Here is an 18,508-nt window from a genome sequence, read left to right as displayed (position 1 = left end):
TGTAGCCCATAGGACCGGCTCGCTGTCTGTGCAAATTACCTGTATACCGGTACCTGTATGCGAGAAGCCGTTGAACAGTTTCGTGACACCATATATAGCCAAGCTACCTGGCACCGCCTTACGATCGACACAACATGTACAGAAAACTGTGCCTGCCTAACTACTTTGACTCCAGAAGCAATATCTAGAGTCTGGTCCCCTGCTACATTCTTCTCCATTGCTGCTACATTTCCTCTGGGCCTCTGGTGCGCTACCCCCTTCTATTTTCGAATTGTGGCGCGCAGTTTTCATCGGGGAACGAGAGCAGGAAGAAGCAAGTATATATGTGAGGATACTCTCGACTCCTTCTCCGTATGCCCACCAAGCGCGAACACCCTTGTCGAAGCCGAAGAAAGGCAGACCGAGCGAGAATGGAAATGAGAGATTTAGAGGAAAGCCGCCGGGGGAACTTGGGGAAGATTGAGAGTGCGCGACGTGCATCCTAAACCCCAAGTATAAATTTACTACTTTAGCCACAGTACCGCCACACCCCAGACTTACATACGTATTATGACCACACAGCATGCCTGAACTGAGATCCAGGATGGGCAGTCTCTCAATTGGAACCAATCCAGCAAAGACGCCACCCAATCTATCCATTTACATCACTCACCCAGGTTTCAAACCAAAGGGAAATACAGAACAAAGAAGGCTTGCTAAAACTCCCCCAAATTCTCAAACGTGCTCAATTGGATTGCAACCATCATAATCATACACTGGCTCCTGTTTCACTCCTTGACGTACATTTCTCTGTGCAGATTCCGTAACTTCTTCGTTGCAAAGGCTGCACCAATCGTACTGAGCGCACCGATGAACAGACAGACGGCAATAGCGTTTGGGCCGTCTGTGCTATGGACCTCAAGTGGGTCTGCGTCGTGAGCCAACTCAGGACTTTTTCCCGGCTCCAGGATGCTAAAAATGACCATGCTGATGAAGGTGCTAATGAACTGTGGGATGACGGCGTAGATGTTGAGAATGCCGAAATAAAGCCCAGAGAGCTCGCCAGAAGCAGGCGGCTCGGGCGGCGGAGAACCTTTCTCCAGCGATCCGGACTCAAGAGGCGACAATGATGAAAGTCGTCGAGATTGGCTGCCTAGGCGGTTGACTTCGATGCCCATAAACGTGTTCGGCGCCCAAGAAGCGAATACCCAAGGAACGCCGCAGAGGGTAACAAGGAAAGTTGCGAAGCGGAAGGAGTGTGCGAAAGGGGCGAGGATCATGGCGCTGCTGAACAGGAGGTGGCCGTAGATCCAAGCTGTGTGGAGATCGGGTTTGTACTTAGATACTTTGGTGACGACTTTGGCGATGGAGGCTGGGGGTCGAGCTGTAAAGTTCTCTTCGTCGGGGGATTTGACGAAGAAGGGGATGACGAGAGCGCCGACGAATGTGACGAACGAGAATAAGACCAGCGAGAAACTACCTATACGTCCAATTTCCCCAAGAGCGTCTTTTGACTTCTTGAAGTCCTGAGGAACATCATAACGGAAGTATATTTCGCCGACAAATGTGGTACTGTAGAACATGAACGGGAACCATCCGATCCCAGACCAGAGCTGGATGTTGCAGATGGCTTGGATTCGAGGTGGGAGAGTCGTTGCTGCTTGGAAGATGTGGCTTATGATCTGTACTAAGCCCTTAGACGGACCTTGATCATCCTTTCCAGCGATCAATACTCGCTCGGTGACGGCCCAAGATGTTACTGCAACTGTGAATACCAGTGCGAAGGCAGCTAGAAGGATCAACTTCTTGAATTGGGTGTCCCCATAGGATGGGCCGAAGATGCCGACTAAGTCAATAGTGCCTATGATATATCCTACTAAATGACCAATGGCGACCATTCTGCTTGCTGAAATTTGTCAGGCATTATCTTGCTGTTAAGAGAAGTATCTTACCCCATGCACTGCCGGCCTGTTGTTTGGGAGCTGGTAACGTATCGGCGATCAAGCTCCTACAACAACCTTGAACTGTGTTGCTGTCAGCACTTACCCAGCGTCCCTCCAGAGCCCAACATACCAGCATTGATCGCGAAGTCGATCGCATATATCGAGAACACAGCAAGCGTCACCGTACATGTTTTCCTGAATTCGCCTTCCTCTACGAAGTATGCAACAATCTCCTTTGCCCATCCCAACGCCATCAGACAAGCCCCTACCACAAAAGACCCGACGACCATGAACGGCCTTCTTCTGCCGTACTTCGACTTCGATCGATCAGCTACCACGCCAACTATCGGTTGCATTATCAACCCGGAGATCGGACCTGCGATCCAGACAAGGGAGGTTTTCGACTTGGTGAGCCCTAGGGAAAGGAGATACGGTGTACAGTCTGTTGACCCAACTAGTCAGCTTTGATATTCCAATGTCAAAATCGCAGAAGAAATGGCTTACAGGTCATTTCAATGCCCCAAGTGAACCTATGGATCCTATCAGTAAATGCCACTGCCATCCATCGATGAGAACACATACTGTAGCCCGACTAATGAGAAAGTCAATAGCGCCATGCGCATCGTATCCGTAGAGCCTTTCACATGAGGCTTCCCTTGCCATTGCGACGACATCTCTCATGAAAATGTATTCCGGCTGCGTTCTTTCCACGTTCTCCGGCTCGTTGAGTTGTGCTACAGCCCTGTCTTCAGCCTCACCCGATGTGCTCGTCGAAAAGTAAGATAGCGGGGAACTGGTCCAGCATCTCAGTTAGTGTTAACTTGTAGGAAGAATCAAGGAATGCCATACAATTGGAGGGTATGAGTTACGCATTACACATAGAGGAAGTGGCGATCTGGTTGAATTGATTGAGTTTCCAAGACCGCACTCGGCGTTTGTGAGATACAACTGTAATCCCTGAGTCGCATCATAGCAAGTCAGCATGAGACTACAGTCAGCACTACCGGTACACGACACACGTCTGAGCTATGCTCTCTATATGGATGGACCAAGTTGGGAAAGCAATTGAAAAGTTCTTTGGGGGTATCTAGTACGGCACAGCATAATGCTTATCGAATTTACAAATTCTCCATCTTCTGCTCTAACTCCTTGACCCAACCCTCCACCGCCTTCATATTATCACTCATCACGCTTTCGCCCTGTCTCAAAGCCTCCTCAACCTGACCCAGTCCCTCTCTCCATTTTTTCAAGTCTCCAGCCATCTCAGTTTGCTGCTTTTCTACCCGATCCAAACTTGCACTGGCGGTCGCGGCATCTGCATGGATAGCTCTCAGGGAACGCAGTCTATCTAGTAGGGATGGAAGTAGAGGCGCTAGGCTCTCGATTGTCGAGAGAGTCCCATACAAAGCATTGATTTTAGCAATTTGCTCCGAATCCTCTTCGTCGTCTGACATTGCATCACTACCGGATACTCGCAATCCAGCCTGAGCCTTCGCGGCTTTCCGTGCTTCGTCCAACCTTTCAGTTTCTTGAGTCAGCGCTCTCACTCGTCGGCTGATGCTGTCCAGTGAGGAAGGAGTAGATTCCGAGATGACTGAGATCTGGCGTTGGAGCGTATCAAGGGTAGGCAATATGGCTTTGGGGACGCCATTGGCTGTCGAAGACGGTAGTTCTGCCGCGCTGATTCCAAGAGCCTTCTCGAGAAGTGCTAACCGTCCATCAAAATCAGCCGCTTTTGCAAGAGCATGGCTCTGCTGGTATGTCGGCGCATAAGTAATGGTGTAGGTTGCCGACTCCCCATTTCCCTGTGCCGTCTGCGGTGGTCCATTGGCCCTGATGCCAGTTCCCAGATCCTTTGCAAATTTTCCCCCGGCACTTTTGCCCATTGGACCTTTTTGGAGAGACATTCCATCCAGCATTTTGTTGAGGTCCGTTACATCCTGCGGGTAATCAACAGTATCCTCTTCTTCCCCATCTTTGCCTTCAACTTGTCGCTTTCCGTATTCCTCTTTGACTTCCTGAATTTCTCGCTTCAATCTGGCAAGTTTCCTTTCCAAACTCTCTCCATCCTCATCATCGCTGAAGTCCCCATATTCTTCTGTGCCATCCTCTCTTCTTCGATGTCGCCGAGTGGAAGCTTTGTAGGACTTCCGCTTCGCAGTCACTCGGTCCGAAAAATCTACACCCCGGGCATCTATTTGCGCAGGAGAGAAGAGTGTGCGGGCCTGGTCTGGGTGTAGACGAGAGCGGGAGATGCCAGGGCCCTCGTCTTCATGTTCGTCGAAATCCTTGTACGAAGAAGCATTGGATTCAGAATGCGCTCTGCCTGTCTAAAATTTGTAAGTGGCTGCGAGAGCAGAAGAAGTATTTGGAGGAGGCGACGAATCCACCTACGGGAGCTGTCGAATTGTCGTCGGTCAGTTCGGGAGTCTCGTAGAGATCCGGAGCAGAGTCCTATGACAGGTATTAACAAGGTACTGGCGATTTCTCTTTGGAAGTCTCACCAAATCCGGCAATGCCGCGTATTTTCTGTTCAAGGCCATAATGGATGACGAGGGTTTGGGCAAGTCAAGTTGAAGTTCTGGCGCGCCTCAGGCACAGGCATAGTTCGAGCACGGGCCACTTCTACGGGTCCATGAGTACGCGATCAGAGAATAGCAATTGACAAATCCAATGGCTTTCCTTGCCTGACTCCTATTTTGCACTTTTCATGTTACGATTCACGCTCTACGCAACACTAGAAGTATCATGATTACGAGTTCTGTTCCATCTCAAGATGTTGAACCCGCCTCAAGCTAAACCAGGACATTGAGGTCGTCTGATTGCCCCACTACATATGTTATGAGCAGAAGCGAAGTCTTGCGACCACGATTCACACTTTTCTAATGAGTCGGCCTTCTGACGTGAACATCTTGCATCTTGGAAATGGCCAGTGGAACAGGCGTACAGGCATGAATCGAGCCGATTTCAAGTATCAGTCTTTGCACCAGAATATTGCGACACCGACGCAATCGCCATCGCCATCAAATATGCCACCCAGCGCTACTACGAAATGTCCGACAGACGCCCAGAAGTCTGCTGTGAAGGAGGAAGCAAAAGACGACGTAACCCGCCCGCCAGACAGCTCATCCGATGAAGAAGAGAACTCTGCGGATATAAGAAGGACAAACTTCACCACTAGGCAGGAAGAGTCAGAGCTAGCAGAGCCTAGCCCTTCTACTGCCAGGGAAGTGAAGACCGGCAACGATGTCTATTCGAACAAGGAAAACCGTACCACTATGCAAAGGAGCCAAAGGAGCCAAAGGAATCAGAATCTGATATCAAACTCAAGTAGTCCTTCAGTTGTCTCTACGGGCAGTGTAAAGAGGAAAATGGAAGAAGGAAAATTGAAACTTGGTGCGGGTATGACTGATGCGCTTGGATTTACCAAAGTTGCTGCTAAACGTCCCAAATATGGCGACAAAGCAAAGAAGCCAATGAAGTCAAGCAATCCGAAGATTTTTGTTTCAAAAAGCAAGGCTGCAGGTTCGCTACTCCATCACCATCGAGCAAATTTTAACGTACTAATGAGAGATAGCACTGAAGAAATATATCGTGGACGACAGCCCTGAAAAACCACGAATTGGGATGAAGACCTACGGGCTCTCTAGATCCCCCTCTCTCGAATCAGAAGACGGGAAGCGAAGCCTTCCCTCAGCTACAGACGAAGTGATCAAGCCGGGCTTTATCAGAAGCAGGTGGGAGGTCGAGGACTCGGACGGCCCCGATCATGAGACTGGCAAGCCACTCGTGTCTCGTGGTCTGAAGCAGCCTCTTATGTACAATTCTCCAGAGAAGCCGAAAGGTGCATTCAAGTCTTTGAATATTGGGCAGCATAGCGATATCGTCTCCAAGGCCAAGGACCTCGTAGATCAGCACCGAGATATATTTGACCCACTATCTGAGGATGATAACGACTTCCTTACCATGACTCAGCAAGCTCGCTGTCCAATGTGTAACGCCCATGTCAGCCCTGACACGATCAGAGAATTTACCAAAGCCGGCCGCATGAACATCCGCACACAAGAGAAGTTTTGCAGAGCACATCGAGTTAAATCTGCAGAAGACGACTGGGCATTACAAGGTTATCCCGAGATCGATTGGGACAAGCTGGATTCTCGGATCTCGAAGCATCACTCCTTCATCAAGAAATTGATCAACGGACAAGAGTCCCATTACCGAGATCTTTTGGGCGAGAAGGTGGAGTCAGGCAAGGACCGGAACCTGATGAAGATGACTTCAAATCTAACACCTGGGTACTACGGTGCCCGTGGCTTGAGAGCAATTTCCGAGAATATCTTCCACAAATTCACGCCGCTACTTAAGAAGAGGATGATTCAGGACCCGTTAATGTCTGCGAGGGGATACACTGCTTATGTGCAGACTGTTCTAGTTCCCGAGGCTACTGTTTTATTAATCCAGGAAGACATGAGTGTTGACGCTGAGAAAGCGAGAGAGATATTATCAGATAGCGTTGAAGTGGGAGAACTGCTCAATGAAGAGATTGAAGACATAGTCAGGAAGAAAGTCTTTGATAGTGCAGGCTCGGGAGATTCCGGCGAGTGAACGGGCATCCTTTGACGGCGGAGCATGTGCTGAGCTGGAGTTAACGATGTATCAGGGTGTGTCTTTATATAGAGCGCCTTCCTCTAAGGGTATGAAGTTGCTACTAAGGCAAGGAATGACATCGAGGTATGAGGAATTCATTTCTATGGCATGTATTTGCTATGGATCAATCGCTAATAGGCTTTCACCGTCTTCGCAATTCTTCTTCTGCTGCTTTCTTGCAGGTCATGGCCAGGCGTGCAACATGTGCTATCACTGTAGGGTCGAGAGGTATGTACATTAAGCAAGCGAAGCCATGGTCATACGTACTCAAGTCGCATATGCCTGCTAACCTGATGCACGTCGTGCTATTTCCATGTAAGTACCCTCCGCTTGTTCTCTCCTTTTCTTGATCGACTTCTCGCCAAACGTCTTGGAGCTTGCTCTAGCCATTTTTGAGAACAGGAAATAGCTGACTCTCTCTAGTGAACATTATACGAGATTCCGACAAAAACCAGCAGTTTTTCGGATGCGTATTTTTGCCTCTCCCGTTCTTAGATCCTGCACGGGGCCATCGGAGCAAAAACCAACACTTATGGAAGACACCTGGCAGAAGACAGATGCCGTGTTAGATAGAGTCGGGTTGGGAAGGCAAGTGGAGAAAGTATCGCCGAAGGATCTTCTGTTGAGTTGAGTCCGCTGCGCTAATTCCGGGCTAGGAGGTGTTAGCCCCATCCAAAAAATAGCTTCTTTTCCAATGTACCTTGCAATTTCCCAGCGCTAAAAGGTAGCCAAGTGTCGTTTACAGCCTCCGTAGAGCCTGTTCTGTACCTAGGTAAAGTTAGAAAGGTGAAGCTTACAAACCGTATATCCATGCTTTCAAAAACATTTCGGGAGGTTTCCGAGTCCTTCAGGTCGTTCACAAATTCTCGTTAGGTTGTAAACCGCCTGGGCTACCCTTCCTTTCGGGGGGAATTCACGACAATGGAGAGCTAAAACCGAGTATCCAAAAAAGAGATGTCAACTGTTATCGTAAGACTTAGTCCGATTACAGATATACTGCTACTATAACTCTAAGCTTCTGAACTTTTCATGTTAACCCATCATTTGAGATTTGAAAGCTGAGTATTACTATTGATATTTGGGAGAAGAGGGAGATTTTTCAAGGAAAATAGTGATCCCGCGAAGATCTGGCGGGAACCTGCAAAGACCTCGCTGCTTTTTCTGCTTTTTCTCGACTTTTTCCGTACGTCCAAGAGAATGTCAGCAGGGGAGCAAACCCTCTTAGAGGTGTCCCGGGGGTGCCTTGACATCGCGGTGGACGGATCTATTCCGTATTGTTTATGGGAAAAAGCAAGCGGGAAATCTGATGCTGTCAGCTCTACTAGCTCCCCCTACTCCATCAGTAATACTACGTAACATACGGTTCAGCCTCCAGATCTACTACTAGGTTGTAGTGTGCGGAAGGTCTAGTACTACTAGTACAGTACTACGGTACTGGTACTACTACTAGATTTGACGATTTCCAACAACAGAGCCCCGGACTTCAAGAACTCGAGCCCGTGCATTCTGCCGTTCACTGCGTCGAATCTCACTATTGGTCAATAGTGCGTGCCATTGGCCTACAGTAACCCGTGCTCAGTCTCAGTCTCAGGCTGGATAATATCCGGACGCGAAAAAGCCCGTTGCTACGGAATATCACCCGCCCTGCCATACACGTAGGTCCCGATACTGACATACTGTAGCAGCATCTCCGCTCCGTACACAATGTCGGACTGACTTTAGCCCCATAAATCGTAGAGCGGTGGCTTCTGAATGGCTCAAAGCCGTGTTTAGCCATTACGGATGCTTAGGTAAATACTTGCTTGACTTTGCTTCCAAGGCTGAATCCTTGGAAGTTAATTGGTTTCAGCCCTGGTCAGAGCCCTTGCGAAATTATACTTTTGCACCGTAGAAGTTTATTGGTTCAAACCTTGGTGAGAGTTCTTGGAAATTCGTACGTAGTACTTTTCGATATGTTGTATTACCAATCCATGCGGGCGAGGTAGGTATAACTACCTCATGGGCACCACGCTCGAGATTTTCATCTTCTTCTTCACATTCCTCATACTGTTTGTAATTCCATACATAATCACCACGCTCTCTCTGCACCATGGCACCAAAAACTATTGTCATTCTTGGTGGCTCCTACGGCGGAATCAGCACTGCCCACAGACTATTTAAGCAAGCTGCGAAAACTGGTGACATAAAGATTATACTAGTTTCGCCGTCTACCCACGTTTTTTGGAACATGGCAACGCCTAGAGGCATCATACCAGGTCAATTTCCAGACGAGAAGCTATTCCAGCCATTCCTGCCCGGGTTCAAGCAATACGGAGCCAACTTTGAGTTCATCCAAGGGACCGCCGAGAAGCTTGATATCGCCACCAAAACAGTCGCTGTATCATCCGGTGGTGTGGAGAAGACCATCAAGTACGACGAGTTGATCTTAGCTACGGGTTCCAATACCAAGGGAGATGTACCTTGGAAAGGACGGGGCAGTTATGAAGCTACCCGCGATGCTCTGCACAGCTTCCAAGAAAAGGTGAAGGCGGCCAGTTCGATTGTCGTTGGTGGTGCTGGAGCAACCGGTGTAGAGACAGCAGGAGAATTGGGTTTCGAGTATGGAAAGGTCAAGAAGATCACCTTGGTTAGTGCTCCAACCGCTCGGTCAAGAGCTAGATTGTGGCGACCTGATTGCGCGAATCCAGATACTGACATCATTTCTCCTCAGATCTCCAGTGGCGCAACGGTCCTTGAAGGCACACCAGCAAGCGTCTCCACAGCAGCTTCAAAGCAACTCCAGTCTCTGAACGTCGAAATCCGCGCCTCCACGAAGGTGGATGGTCACGCCGCGACACCAGACGGCAAGACCGAACTGACTCTCTCAAATGGGGAAAAGATCATCACTGATCTCTACCTACCATCAGCAGGTCTTGTACCAAACTCCTCTTATGTTCCCCAATCTCTGCTCGACCAGAGCGGATTCGTGGTCGTCGATGAATTTTTACGAGTGAAAGGCACAAAGGACGTCTGGGCTGTTGGTGATGTCTCGGGTGTGCAAAGAGCGCAGTTCGTGCTCACAGACAATCAATCTAAACATGTTGTGAAGAACATTGGGTTGGGGCACCTGTCGAAGCCGTTGGTTCCTTACAAGGTTGATGGCAAGAGTGAGTTCCCCCACTTCCGAGAACGAACGGATTCCTGACATCTGATTAGTGTTACTTGCTGTTCCCATCGGCCGCAAGGGCGGTACTGGACATATGGGAAACATGAAGTTCCCCTCGTTCGTGGTTAAGATGGTGAAGGGGAAGACATACTTCACGCAGAACCTGGCTCCTATGGCCAGCGGGACTGCGTTCAAGTAGAACATCTTTCTTGTTGAGTTGTGGAAGGAGAGGGATAAGAGGTGTGCTACCAATTCTGTCTTTTTCTTGTGCCTGCAAGATACCGTTCCGATTTGCGCATCCAACAATAGTCTAATATTTAATTCGGCATAAAGGTGTTGAAGCTGAAGGATCATATGCTAGACTTTCTAGATAGGCGAATTTTTTATCATATGATTTGGTTTGATATAAACACCCAGACAAGATAGTAGATTTTCAAATACACGGCGAACACTGACGCCCCTGACCCTTCCCAGCAATCCCAAATCGCGGCTTGCGAATCTTGGTCCGATCTCGTTGCTATTCCCCGAATCCAAAACCAAGGCTCTCCAGACACCAAAGACTGCTCACAGCTACTCATTTTCGCCAAAGTCCCCTTTCGTCCAAGAAGTAGCCGATTCTTCCGCCTCAAGTGAATGTCGTTCCAGGCTGGCCAAAATGACGGTCCCCCGATGCCAATTCCGAGTTCAGACATCGTACAGCAAGCGGTCATGTTCTTCGGAACCTTCCCTCTCCCGCCGCCTCTCCTTCTCCTTAATCTCCCTCTGCACCTCCGCTTCCTCAGTCTGCGCAATAATATCATCAAAATCAATCAGATTCTCCGCGGCTAAAGTCTTCTTTCTTTCCGCCCTCAGCGCATCCTGCTTCTTCCTCTGCGCCTCCGCCCTTTCCTGATTCCGCTTATCCTTCTTGAACTTCTCTACCCACGGGTTGTGGCCCAGCGTATACGGGTTCTGCCCCGAGTAGCCCATCACCACTGCTCTCCTGACTTCCGGCAGCTCCAAGACCTTCTGCCAATCCTCCTTCACCTTCTCGTATTCGCGGAGCTCGTAGTCCTTGTGGCCGATGTTGCCCTCCTGTGTGTAGAAGTATATGCGCAGGACGCCGAGTTCGTGGAACTTGGGGACGTCACCGGTCCAGGCGATTTTCAGGTTGGACTTGAAGCTCGACCAGTAAGAGTAGAGGTATGATTCTTGCTCCTCGGGGTGAGAATCGAAGAAGACGACGGGACGGCCGAAATCGGTGCGGATGTTGGGCTCGTTCTCCATTTCGATCGAGGGGTTGATGGTTGACAATCGGAGGGGAAGGGGGAGGTTATTGTAGAGTACGGATGACAAAATATCCGGATCTTCCAGAGCAGTGACAGCGCTGGGAGTTTAAATAGCGTTATGTAGGTAGCTGGATAGCTTTTTGATTTGGTTCGCGCAAGTTTGCAATGTCCTAGAATAAATCCATCCCCGCACCCGGTCGGGAGGCCTGGAGTTTAAAAGCAGGCCGGCGTCGCATTAGCAGTTTTTCCGGTCGCGTTCTCCGAGCCGATAGCCAAGCCCAAAGCGAGACCTTATTTCGACTTGGTCCAAAGCGAGCGATGGAGTATTATTACGGATTTGCTATTCGTATCCTACAAAAGAATCAAACAGCTAGGTACTCCAAGTAGTGACTAGTTGTTACACCGCCCCCTACGAATTGTCGTAAGCATTATGAGGGGCCAGGAGTGGGCGGGTTCCAACTTCTCATTCTACTGTACTTAATGGCACTACGAAGTACCTTGGCATCCATTAGAGAAGGTTCGGAGCCGACTTAAGTCACTCAGTTATCCTAAATATAGAGTCAGCGCCACAGCCAAGAGGTTAGTCAGGTGCACGGTTTGAAGAGATAACGATCACTGACCTGTCGACCTGCGTTCCGTTTTTACATTGAATCTAACTCCGTACCCTGGCTGGCCCTTGAATTGGCATAGAGAGTGAGGTAAGTAGGACTGCTCGACGCCGCCAGTATACTGAGTATAATATTTACATTAGCGGAGTTGAGAGTCGCTGAAAGAGGCCAATTGATAGCTACTATTAGGAAGTTGCTATTCGTTGAATGACAGACAAAATTGATGATCTCGAGCTGCATATAATACACTCACATAACTGAGTGAGTTAACTGACTCGGTTAACTAATACAATAGTGGGATTAACAGAGAAGTTAAGCCGGTTGACTTAAGTCGGCTCCGAGACTTCTCTACTCCGTATTTCCGTTGTACAAATTTAGAGATTATAAATAAATAAGATCATGTCAAAAATAGACAACTCTATTGGAGTCTCACTGCCCGTTCTCTCAGCCTTGAAATCCCACCTCCCCATCGCTCTGATCCGCCGCCACCAATTGACGAAGCTCAGTGGCGGACGTACACCTGACAGCCGGGTGTAAACCATCCTCGAACCCCCAGACGCCTTTACATGTGTCCATCTCGATTTCTCTTGAGGTCCGGAAACAGACATGTGGGTATACTCGTCTATGGGAAGACTGTTGGGGGAAAAAATACGGAGGAATAAGTTCTCAGAATTCTGAGTCGAGTGAGCGAGATGGAAGAAACGTCTGCGTCTGCTGATGGATCACGAGAGACGCCAGGCGAGCCGTAGTCCTTTTGTCTAATGTGGCTGGCTGTCACCGAAAACGATGGGCCAATTGCCAGGGAATTTGTAGGCCCCAGTGGTTCCTTGACCTTTCTGAACTGTGAGGAGAATTACCCTCTGATCAGACAGCCTATTCTACACACTCATCACTGCACAGAAGCGGAATCATGGCAGTAGTCTCGCGAAAGCCGCAGCACAAAATCTCTTAGGCCCAACATTAAATCTCGAGCCAGAGGAGACAGACCACGCTGACGTTGCTGTCGATAATGTGCAGAGCCAGGGCGTTTGCAAAAGTCTAGGCGGCAAATCGCGCGTAAGCAATGCCAAGAAAAGAGCACGTGCAAATGGAGTGAGTCTATTGATTTACACTCCGCAGCAAGTGCGAATGTATGCGCCTTCGAGAGTATCTACTCATACATCCATGTCACATCACTTAACTCCGCGCTTGAATAACCACTCCCACTCGCGAAATCCTGAAGCTAGCTTCCGCCCCTAAACTCGTACATATAATATGAAAACAGAAAGAAGTCTGTGTTGAGCTAACACAGGCTGTTCTTACGAAAGCAGATTCCGCAAAGATGGACTTGCACTCGCCCCACCATTGACTCGGCCATCATTTGGTCGTCCGTTGTTGTTTTGTTGGCTCACCATGTCTCGACCTTGAGAATGAGGATCGCGGGACACAGGCGGACTACCGTGAGGCGGGCCATATGATGGACGAGGATGCATCGGCGAGTTATTATGCACGAATGGGTGCTCTGGTGCTCTGGGTGGCGGACCTCCATTAGTCAAGTGCTGAGGTGGGGACCTTGTCGAAACGTATGATGCATATGTGCTATTTTGCATGTGGAGGGTCGGAGATCCCATGTTCTGACGTGGCGAAGGTGGACGATACCCGTTCGAGGCATGAGGGTGGTACCCATTGGTCTGACGAGGCGAAGGCGGCAGGCCATGAGCCGACTGTCGATATTGAGGCTGATCAGTATGTGAGAGCACATGTCCAGGATTGCCTCGAGGAGAATGATTGCCGTTTAAGAGATTTGCATGTTGGACCGGTTGAGGCCCGGGAGACTGTCGTGGCCAGTTGTAGGATGACCCATTGGGTGGGTACGACGGAGGATGAGGAGGCCACACCTGTGGGGATGGTGCGGGCTGAGATAGGTCTGGTTCAGTGACTGGAATCGGAGCAGGAATACTAGGTGGAGGTCTTGACGTTTCTCGAGTTGCGGGCACGGGAGGTGGAGGCAGTGGCGTGGGCGAGTTTTTACGAACTCTGTCATAATGGCACTGGTGGCATTGGAACTCTGTCGACAAAGCAACGGTCTTCGGATTTCGATGCAAAGCTGCTGCTGCTAAAGCCACATTTGTACCACCAGTCTCTTCACCGGAGTCATTCGTTGTATGGCCATTGGTTAATGGCGCGTCACTTGCATGACCGAGATCGCCATTTAGCTCAGGAGAAACTTCAATCGGAGGCTCGGAGATTTTCTCTGGTTGTTGTGTGAGGTATGGCCACCACTTCGGGCTGACATCGATGTCACAGGTAACGCAGATCTTCCGTGGGGTACCTTTGGCGACCGAGTACAGGTCCGTAGGTACGTCTTCTGCCTTTGCGTGGGATACAGAGCCTCTCCCGGCGTGCCCGTTAGCGCCCGTTGTCGTCGAGGTACGTCGATTAGGAGCCGGAGCAGCCGTGGCTTGAGGGTTGACAACCTTTGTGGACTGGTTGACGAGTGTTGCCTTACGAACAGTCCCAGTCAATGCCAAGTCTGCCTGCTTGAAGTTCTGGACGTAGAGCTGCAATGCAGTCAGGCCGGTCTCCTGATCCACGATCTCATGCATGTGGTGTACGGCAGATTTGGCGGGAACGTGTTCCTTGCACCAAATGGCTGCAGTCATAGTTCCAACTTCTCCGTTGATGTTAACAGTGGTGACTTGATCGCGACGAGATCCTTTCACAGGAGTGATGTCGAAGCCAAGGATATATCCAGCTTGATGCGCGCATTCGACGTGCACTGAGGTCACCTATCAGTTGTTGACTCTGAACGGATGAGGGAGACCGAAACTGACCTGGTATTTTGCATGTCTGACAACTCACACATGCACCCTTATTTTTTTTGCAGACCTTGCACGTCTCATCGTATCTCGCTGTAGGTATCGATGGGATCCCCTCCGATGGCTCTAGAGCCTTGGCATTGCCGAATTTCACCTCTGGAGTGAAGACGGCGCAAGTGACATGGACCCAGTTGTTATTTGCCGTTCGTTTCAGGGGCTCGCGAGGGTTGACAGGTTTGTTCATCTCCTCCTGCTTCTTCCGGAAATAGTCTGCCGCTTTCTGGGCACTCTCACGCTCGACCCGGTCACGCTCGCGATCCTTCTCCGATTTCTTCTTGTGTGTAACTTTAGGAGGCTCGACAAAGTCGTGCTCTGTAAACTCTATGGGACAGAGAGTGCACTTATATTGCTGTGATTCGTTAGCATGATATTAGGCGCGATAGCTGGATCTGTCTTACAATTGAAACCTGGGGATTCTTGTCATTGGAGCACATATCGCAGACCCATTTGCTAGGACTTCGGTTCTCCCCGACAGCACCATAACAATTTCTATGCACTGCCATTCGACATTCTTTGCATGAAAGATGTTGGTCACCCATAGGGTCCATCTCACCGCAGATCGCGCATGGAAGTAGCCTGGCTTTCGGTGGATCTGGAGGAGGCGGCGGGCCTACTGGCTTTTCAGGCACGATCTTCTTTTTTGGTCCTGCATTTGCAGTTGGCTCCATAGCGGTGTCTATCGAGTCTCGCTCAGATGTGCCCTTTAGCTTTTTTCTAGGTGGTTCAGGACCAGTTGCTTGAACGACCATGGCTGGAGCAGGAGGTACATTCGTTACAGGGACCACCGGCGCAACAGGAACGGCCTGGTTCTGGACTTCATTAGCTGCCACGAGCTCTTTAAGAAGTTCCTCGTCGATTTTTCTCTTGTATGGCCCCTTCTTAGATGCCTCGTCAATGTCCTCCCATTGAATGCCATATCGTCGCCAGAGTTCAGCACATCTCCTGCACAAGGCAACCATGAACTGGTTGCTCTTGTCTTTACCTGAAGTTTTACCACCCGGATTATCTGAGATCATAGTTCCAGCAGCGGTGTTGGGAGCCCGTCGCCATTGTCTCGATTCTCTTGTATTGCAAAACTTGCATTGGAATAGCCGCTTCTTTTGTGCCGCCTTCTCGTTGTCAAACGCAGAATCATCATTCTCGTCGGCGACATCGTCCTGCAATTTTCCAACCGTAGCTTCGGCTCGCTTCGCTTCCTTCTTGCCTTTGCGACCTTTGTAATTACCCCATATCTGCTTCCCTCGCTCGGTCTTCTTCCAGGTGTAATAGAACCGAACTATGTTACCGGCACTGACAGTCTTCACGTGTTTTTTGAGACTATGCCACTCGGATCCGAACTTCACAACGCCATCTTCGAACTTTTTGAGCTCCTGGGGGGTCAAATCCGGTTCCTTGAAAGCTCTTTTATCCGTATTCTGCAAAGCGAGGAGGGCTTGTTCTACGTTATAGCCATTGAGGTGTAGCGTATGAAGAGCGACATCCAACATGTTAGTCGATAGATACGGGAGCCCTTTAGGTCTTGCAAGCTGTGCAGCTCGACCCATGTAATCAAATATCGCTTGCTCTCGCGGAGGAACAACGGAATCATCTGGATTACAATCGCTGATAATCTTTCCAGCGACTTCCATCGTCTCGGGAAGCTTGTAGAGCAGCTCAGCTGTGCAGTTGGGATCACCTGGTTCATGATCTTCTCCGCGGTGAACATAACCCACCGGCTCATCCATAACCCACTTAGGGCGGTTCTCCTGAGCAGCCTTATTAGCCTCCAGGACGGCAAGAGCTTCTTTTGAAGGTTTGGAATCTTTCTTGTGTCCACCTCCTTTCATGTACTTCCTCTTGACTTGCAAAGGTTTAACATATTCCACTGGTCTGCCAGGCCAGGGAAGAACGTTGGCTTGGTGCCGCGGACCTAGGCGCGAACTCGCTCTGGGGTGTATCCGATCATCGTAGTCCAACGCATCCTCGACTTTACAATGCTGGCCAAGATATCGCCACTGCCACAGGCTTGCTTGATACTGCTGCTCAGCTGTACCGGAATGGAGAGATCCGTCACCTTCGTTGGAAATCAGGGTTGTTCCACCAGTATTAAGCTCATCACCAGCCGTTTTGTGGCTTTCTCCATCTTCTTCGTTATTTTCTTCCTCTTCAACATCGTTGACGTTTGGCGTATGGCGTGCTTGCAGTCTCTTCTCCTCTGCTTTGCTGCAAGGCGCACAGGCCCAAGCAAATCCTCGTGATGGCTTCTTCAGCAACGGAGGGTTTACACATCTCATGTGATATGTATTGCCACAGACGGCACAATCGACGGAGTCGTTACTTCACCAGTGTTAGCATGATCCAAATCATTTGGTGCAGCGACAAACCTCGCGCAGTACTTGCTGCAAGTTTTACACGTTTTAACAGCACTTGTCAACTCCTTTCCGCGTCCAGGTTCAACGATAATATATTTCCATCTTTCATCCAGGACCTTTTTGACCTCGGCAGGTACGTTGATTATGTGAGCAGTCGGGATGACATCAAAATAACGATGAATGTAACGGTCGTAGAGTTTTTCGTACCAAAAGCAATCTTTAGTTTTCCTGAGATCATCCAGTTTCTCAACTTCGGTTTTGTGCTTGATTTGACACTTCCCTCTGAGTGCTGTCAAAGGACTGACATCGGAGTGCATGGATGCAAATATCTGGCGGGTATCACTGATACTCTTACCGATGTCTTTCGCACGATAGTACCAGTTTAGCCGAAGAGCATCGATGGGCTGCTTGGGGTCGTTGTTAACATGGAGAAACTCCATGATACGCCCCAGATAATATGGCTCACCCGGAGGCTCACAGACAAGGTAAGCATGATCTACGGCACGTTAGATTTCGATTTTCGAGCTTTTCAAACACACAATGATCCCCCTACCATTGACTTCGAAAACAGTTCCATCGTCGGCCACGAGCTTGCTATCCCTCAAGCGACCTCCACAGTTTTCAAAGCTCAGCATATTCGAGTCTTCCACATTATAAGCCACATGTGCGGCCGTACTGGCTCTACGAGTCGCAGCCTGTGGCATATTTTGTGTTGGTACTTGCAGCGGCTGTGTAGCAGCCTGGGTGGCAGCCTTTCTCTTCTTTGACTGGGTACCGTTGGATGTTGGGTTGGCGGAAAAGGTAGATGTCCCAGGTATTGAGTCTTTATTATGGCTCTGTGTTGTAGGATGACTCTCCAGTTCCATGGTACTAGCACTCTTGGATGGAAGGTGCCCATCATCGGTCGAAGCTGCCGAGTCTACCACCCTCGATTTGCGCCCAGTTACCACCTTGACAGACGATACAGCATCAAGTTCCGCGTCCAATTCTTTGTCTTCGGCATAATTTGGCCGCGAATTCCCTGTTCTGTTGCGCGACCGAGTTCCATATGCGGCAGCCGGACCCGCGGCACTGGAAGGTACCTCTTTTGTGGGGGGGTTCGAAGAAGTCGAGTTGGACGCTGTCATGGGTTGCGACTCAGCTGCTCGTAAATTTGCACCGTTCGCAGTAAATGGTTTGACCGGGTCGGCTTTCGATGGGGCATCTTGAGCAGCGTTGTTGGCAGCTTCGCCAGTTTGCTGTGGTCCTTGTGCGGGAGCTTCATGGATGTTCGCCCGCGGGGAATCGTTATGAGTCGAAGGTGCGGCACTTGATCGACGGGAGCCATCTTTCGCCATGGCGACAATGTTCCAGGCAGTGTTCCCACCACCACGCTCCTACGATACAATGGGAGCGCTTCCCGCAGGAGGGGCGGGCGAGAAGCGCTGAGGTACGAGACTATCGGACAACGGCGACAAGGCTTCTACCCATCAGAGTAATTGATGGTCAGGATCGCTCGAATGTGAGGTTGGGTGGAGGCGTTCGGAGTTTTACAACGGGCGTTGTGTGGGGTGGATGCAATGGTATGGTATATGCGTTGTGGACCAGACTCAAGGAAAATGTACGGTGCTGGAACTAGGAGAGGACGAGGCTATGATCCCGCCAGGACGCGCAAACACGATGTTTGCCGGTACGGTATGATTGCCGTGTAGTCTCTTTTATTAGGCGTA

The 18,508-nt window shown here is 49.8% G+C and overlaps 6 protein-coding genes across 6 annotated transcripts; 2 read left to right on the top strand and 4 right to left on the bottom strand.

Moving 5' to 3' along the window:
• Nucleotides 1-767: 767 nt before the first annotated feature.
• Nucleotides 768-2,596, bottom strand: L3040_009265 (uncharacterized protein; the record flags this gene model as incomplete). Its single annotated transcript, XM_007290359.1, has 5 exons — nt 768-1,885; nt 1,932-2,003; nt 2,053-2,364; nt 2,427-2,452; nt 2,505-2,596. 5 exons carry the CDS (start codon nt 2,594-2,596, stop codon nt 768-770), a joined length of 1,620 nt encoding a protein of 539 aa, XP_007290421.1.
• A 444-nt stretch (nt 2,597-3,040) lies between these two features.
• Nucleotides 3,041-4,465, bottom strand: L3040_009264 (uncharacterized protein; the record flags this gene model as incomplete). The annotated part of the gene is made up of 3 exons (XM_007290360.1): nt 3,041-4,252; nt 4,317-4,376; nt 4,427-4,465. 3 exons carry the CDS (start codon nt 4,463-4,465, stop codon nt 3,041-3,043), a joined length of 1,311 nt encoding a protein of 436 aa, XP_007290422.1.
• A 342-nt stretch (nt 4,466-4,807) lies between these two features.
• L3040_009263 (uncharacterized protein) lies at nt 4,808-6,527 on the top strand (the record flags this gene model as incomplete). Its single annotated transcript, XM_007290361.1, has 2 exons — nt 4,808-5,447; nt 5,500-6,527. The coding sequence occupies 2 exons, from the start codon at nt 4,808-4,810 to the stop codon at nt 6,525-6,527; spliced, it is 1,668 nt and encodes a 555-aa protein (XP_007290423.1).
• Nucleotides 6,528-8,658: 2,131 nt separating this feature from the next.
• L3040_009262 (uncharacterized protein) lies at nt 8,659-9,913 on the top strand (the record flags this gene model as incomplete). Its single annotated transcript, XM_007290362.1, has 3 exons — nt 8,659-9,195; nt 9,280-9,715; nt 9,765-9,913. 3 exons carry the CDS (start codon nt 8,659-8,661, stop codon nt 9,911-9,913), a joined length of 1,122 nt encoding a protein of 373 aa, XP_007290424.1.
• Nucleotides 9,914-10,398: 485 nt separating this feature from the next.
• On the bottom strand, nt 10,399-10,980 carry L3040_009261 (uncharacterized protein; the record flags this gene model as incomplete). Its single annotated transcript, XM_007290363.1, has 1 exon — nt 10,399-10,980. One exon carries the CDS (start codon nt 10,978-10,980, stop codon nt 10,399-10,401), a length of 582 nt encoding a protein of 193 aa, XP_007290425.1.
• A 1,908-nt stretch (nt 10,981-12,888) lies between these two features.
• Nucleotides 12,889-18,136, bottom strand: L3040_009260 (uncharacterized protein; the record flags this gene model as incomplete). The annotated part of the gene is made up of 5 exons (XM_007290364.1): nt 12,889-14,348; nt 14,404-14,797; nt 14,847-16,764; nt 16,812-17,295; nt 17,353-18,136. 5 exons carry the CDS (start codon nt 18,134-18,136, stop codon nt 12,889-12,891), a joined length of 5,040 nt encoding a protein of 1,679 aa, XP_007290426.1.
• Nucleotides 18,137-18,508: the final 372 nt, after the last annotated feature.

The sequence above is a fragment of the Drepanopeziza brunnea genome (assembly GCF_022702325.1).
Source record: "Drepanopeziza brunnea f. sp. 'multigermtubi' strain 214-2 chromosome Unknown ctg19, whole genome shotgun sequence".
NCBI lineage: Eukaryota > Fungi > Ascomycota > Leotiomycetes > Helotiales > Drepanopezizaceae > Drepanopeziza > Drepanopeziza brunnea.
This window is presented reverse-complemented; position numbering and strand designations above follow the sequence as displayed.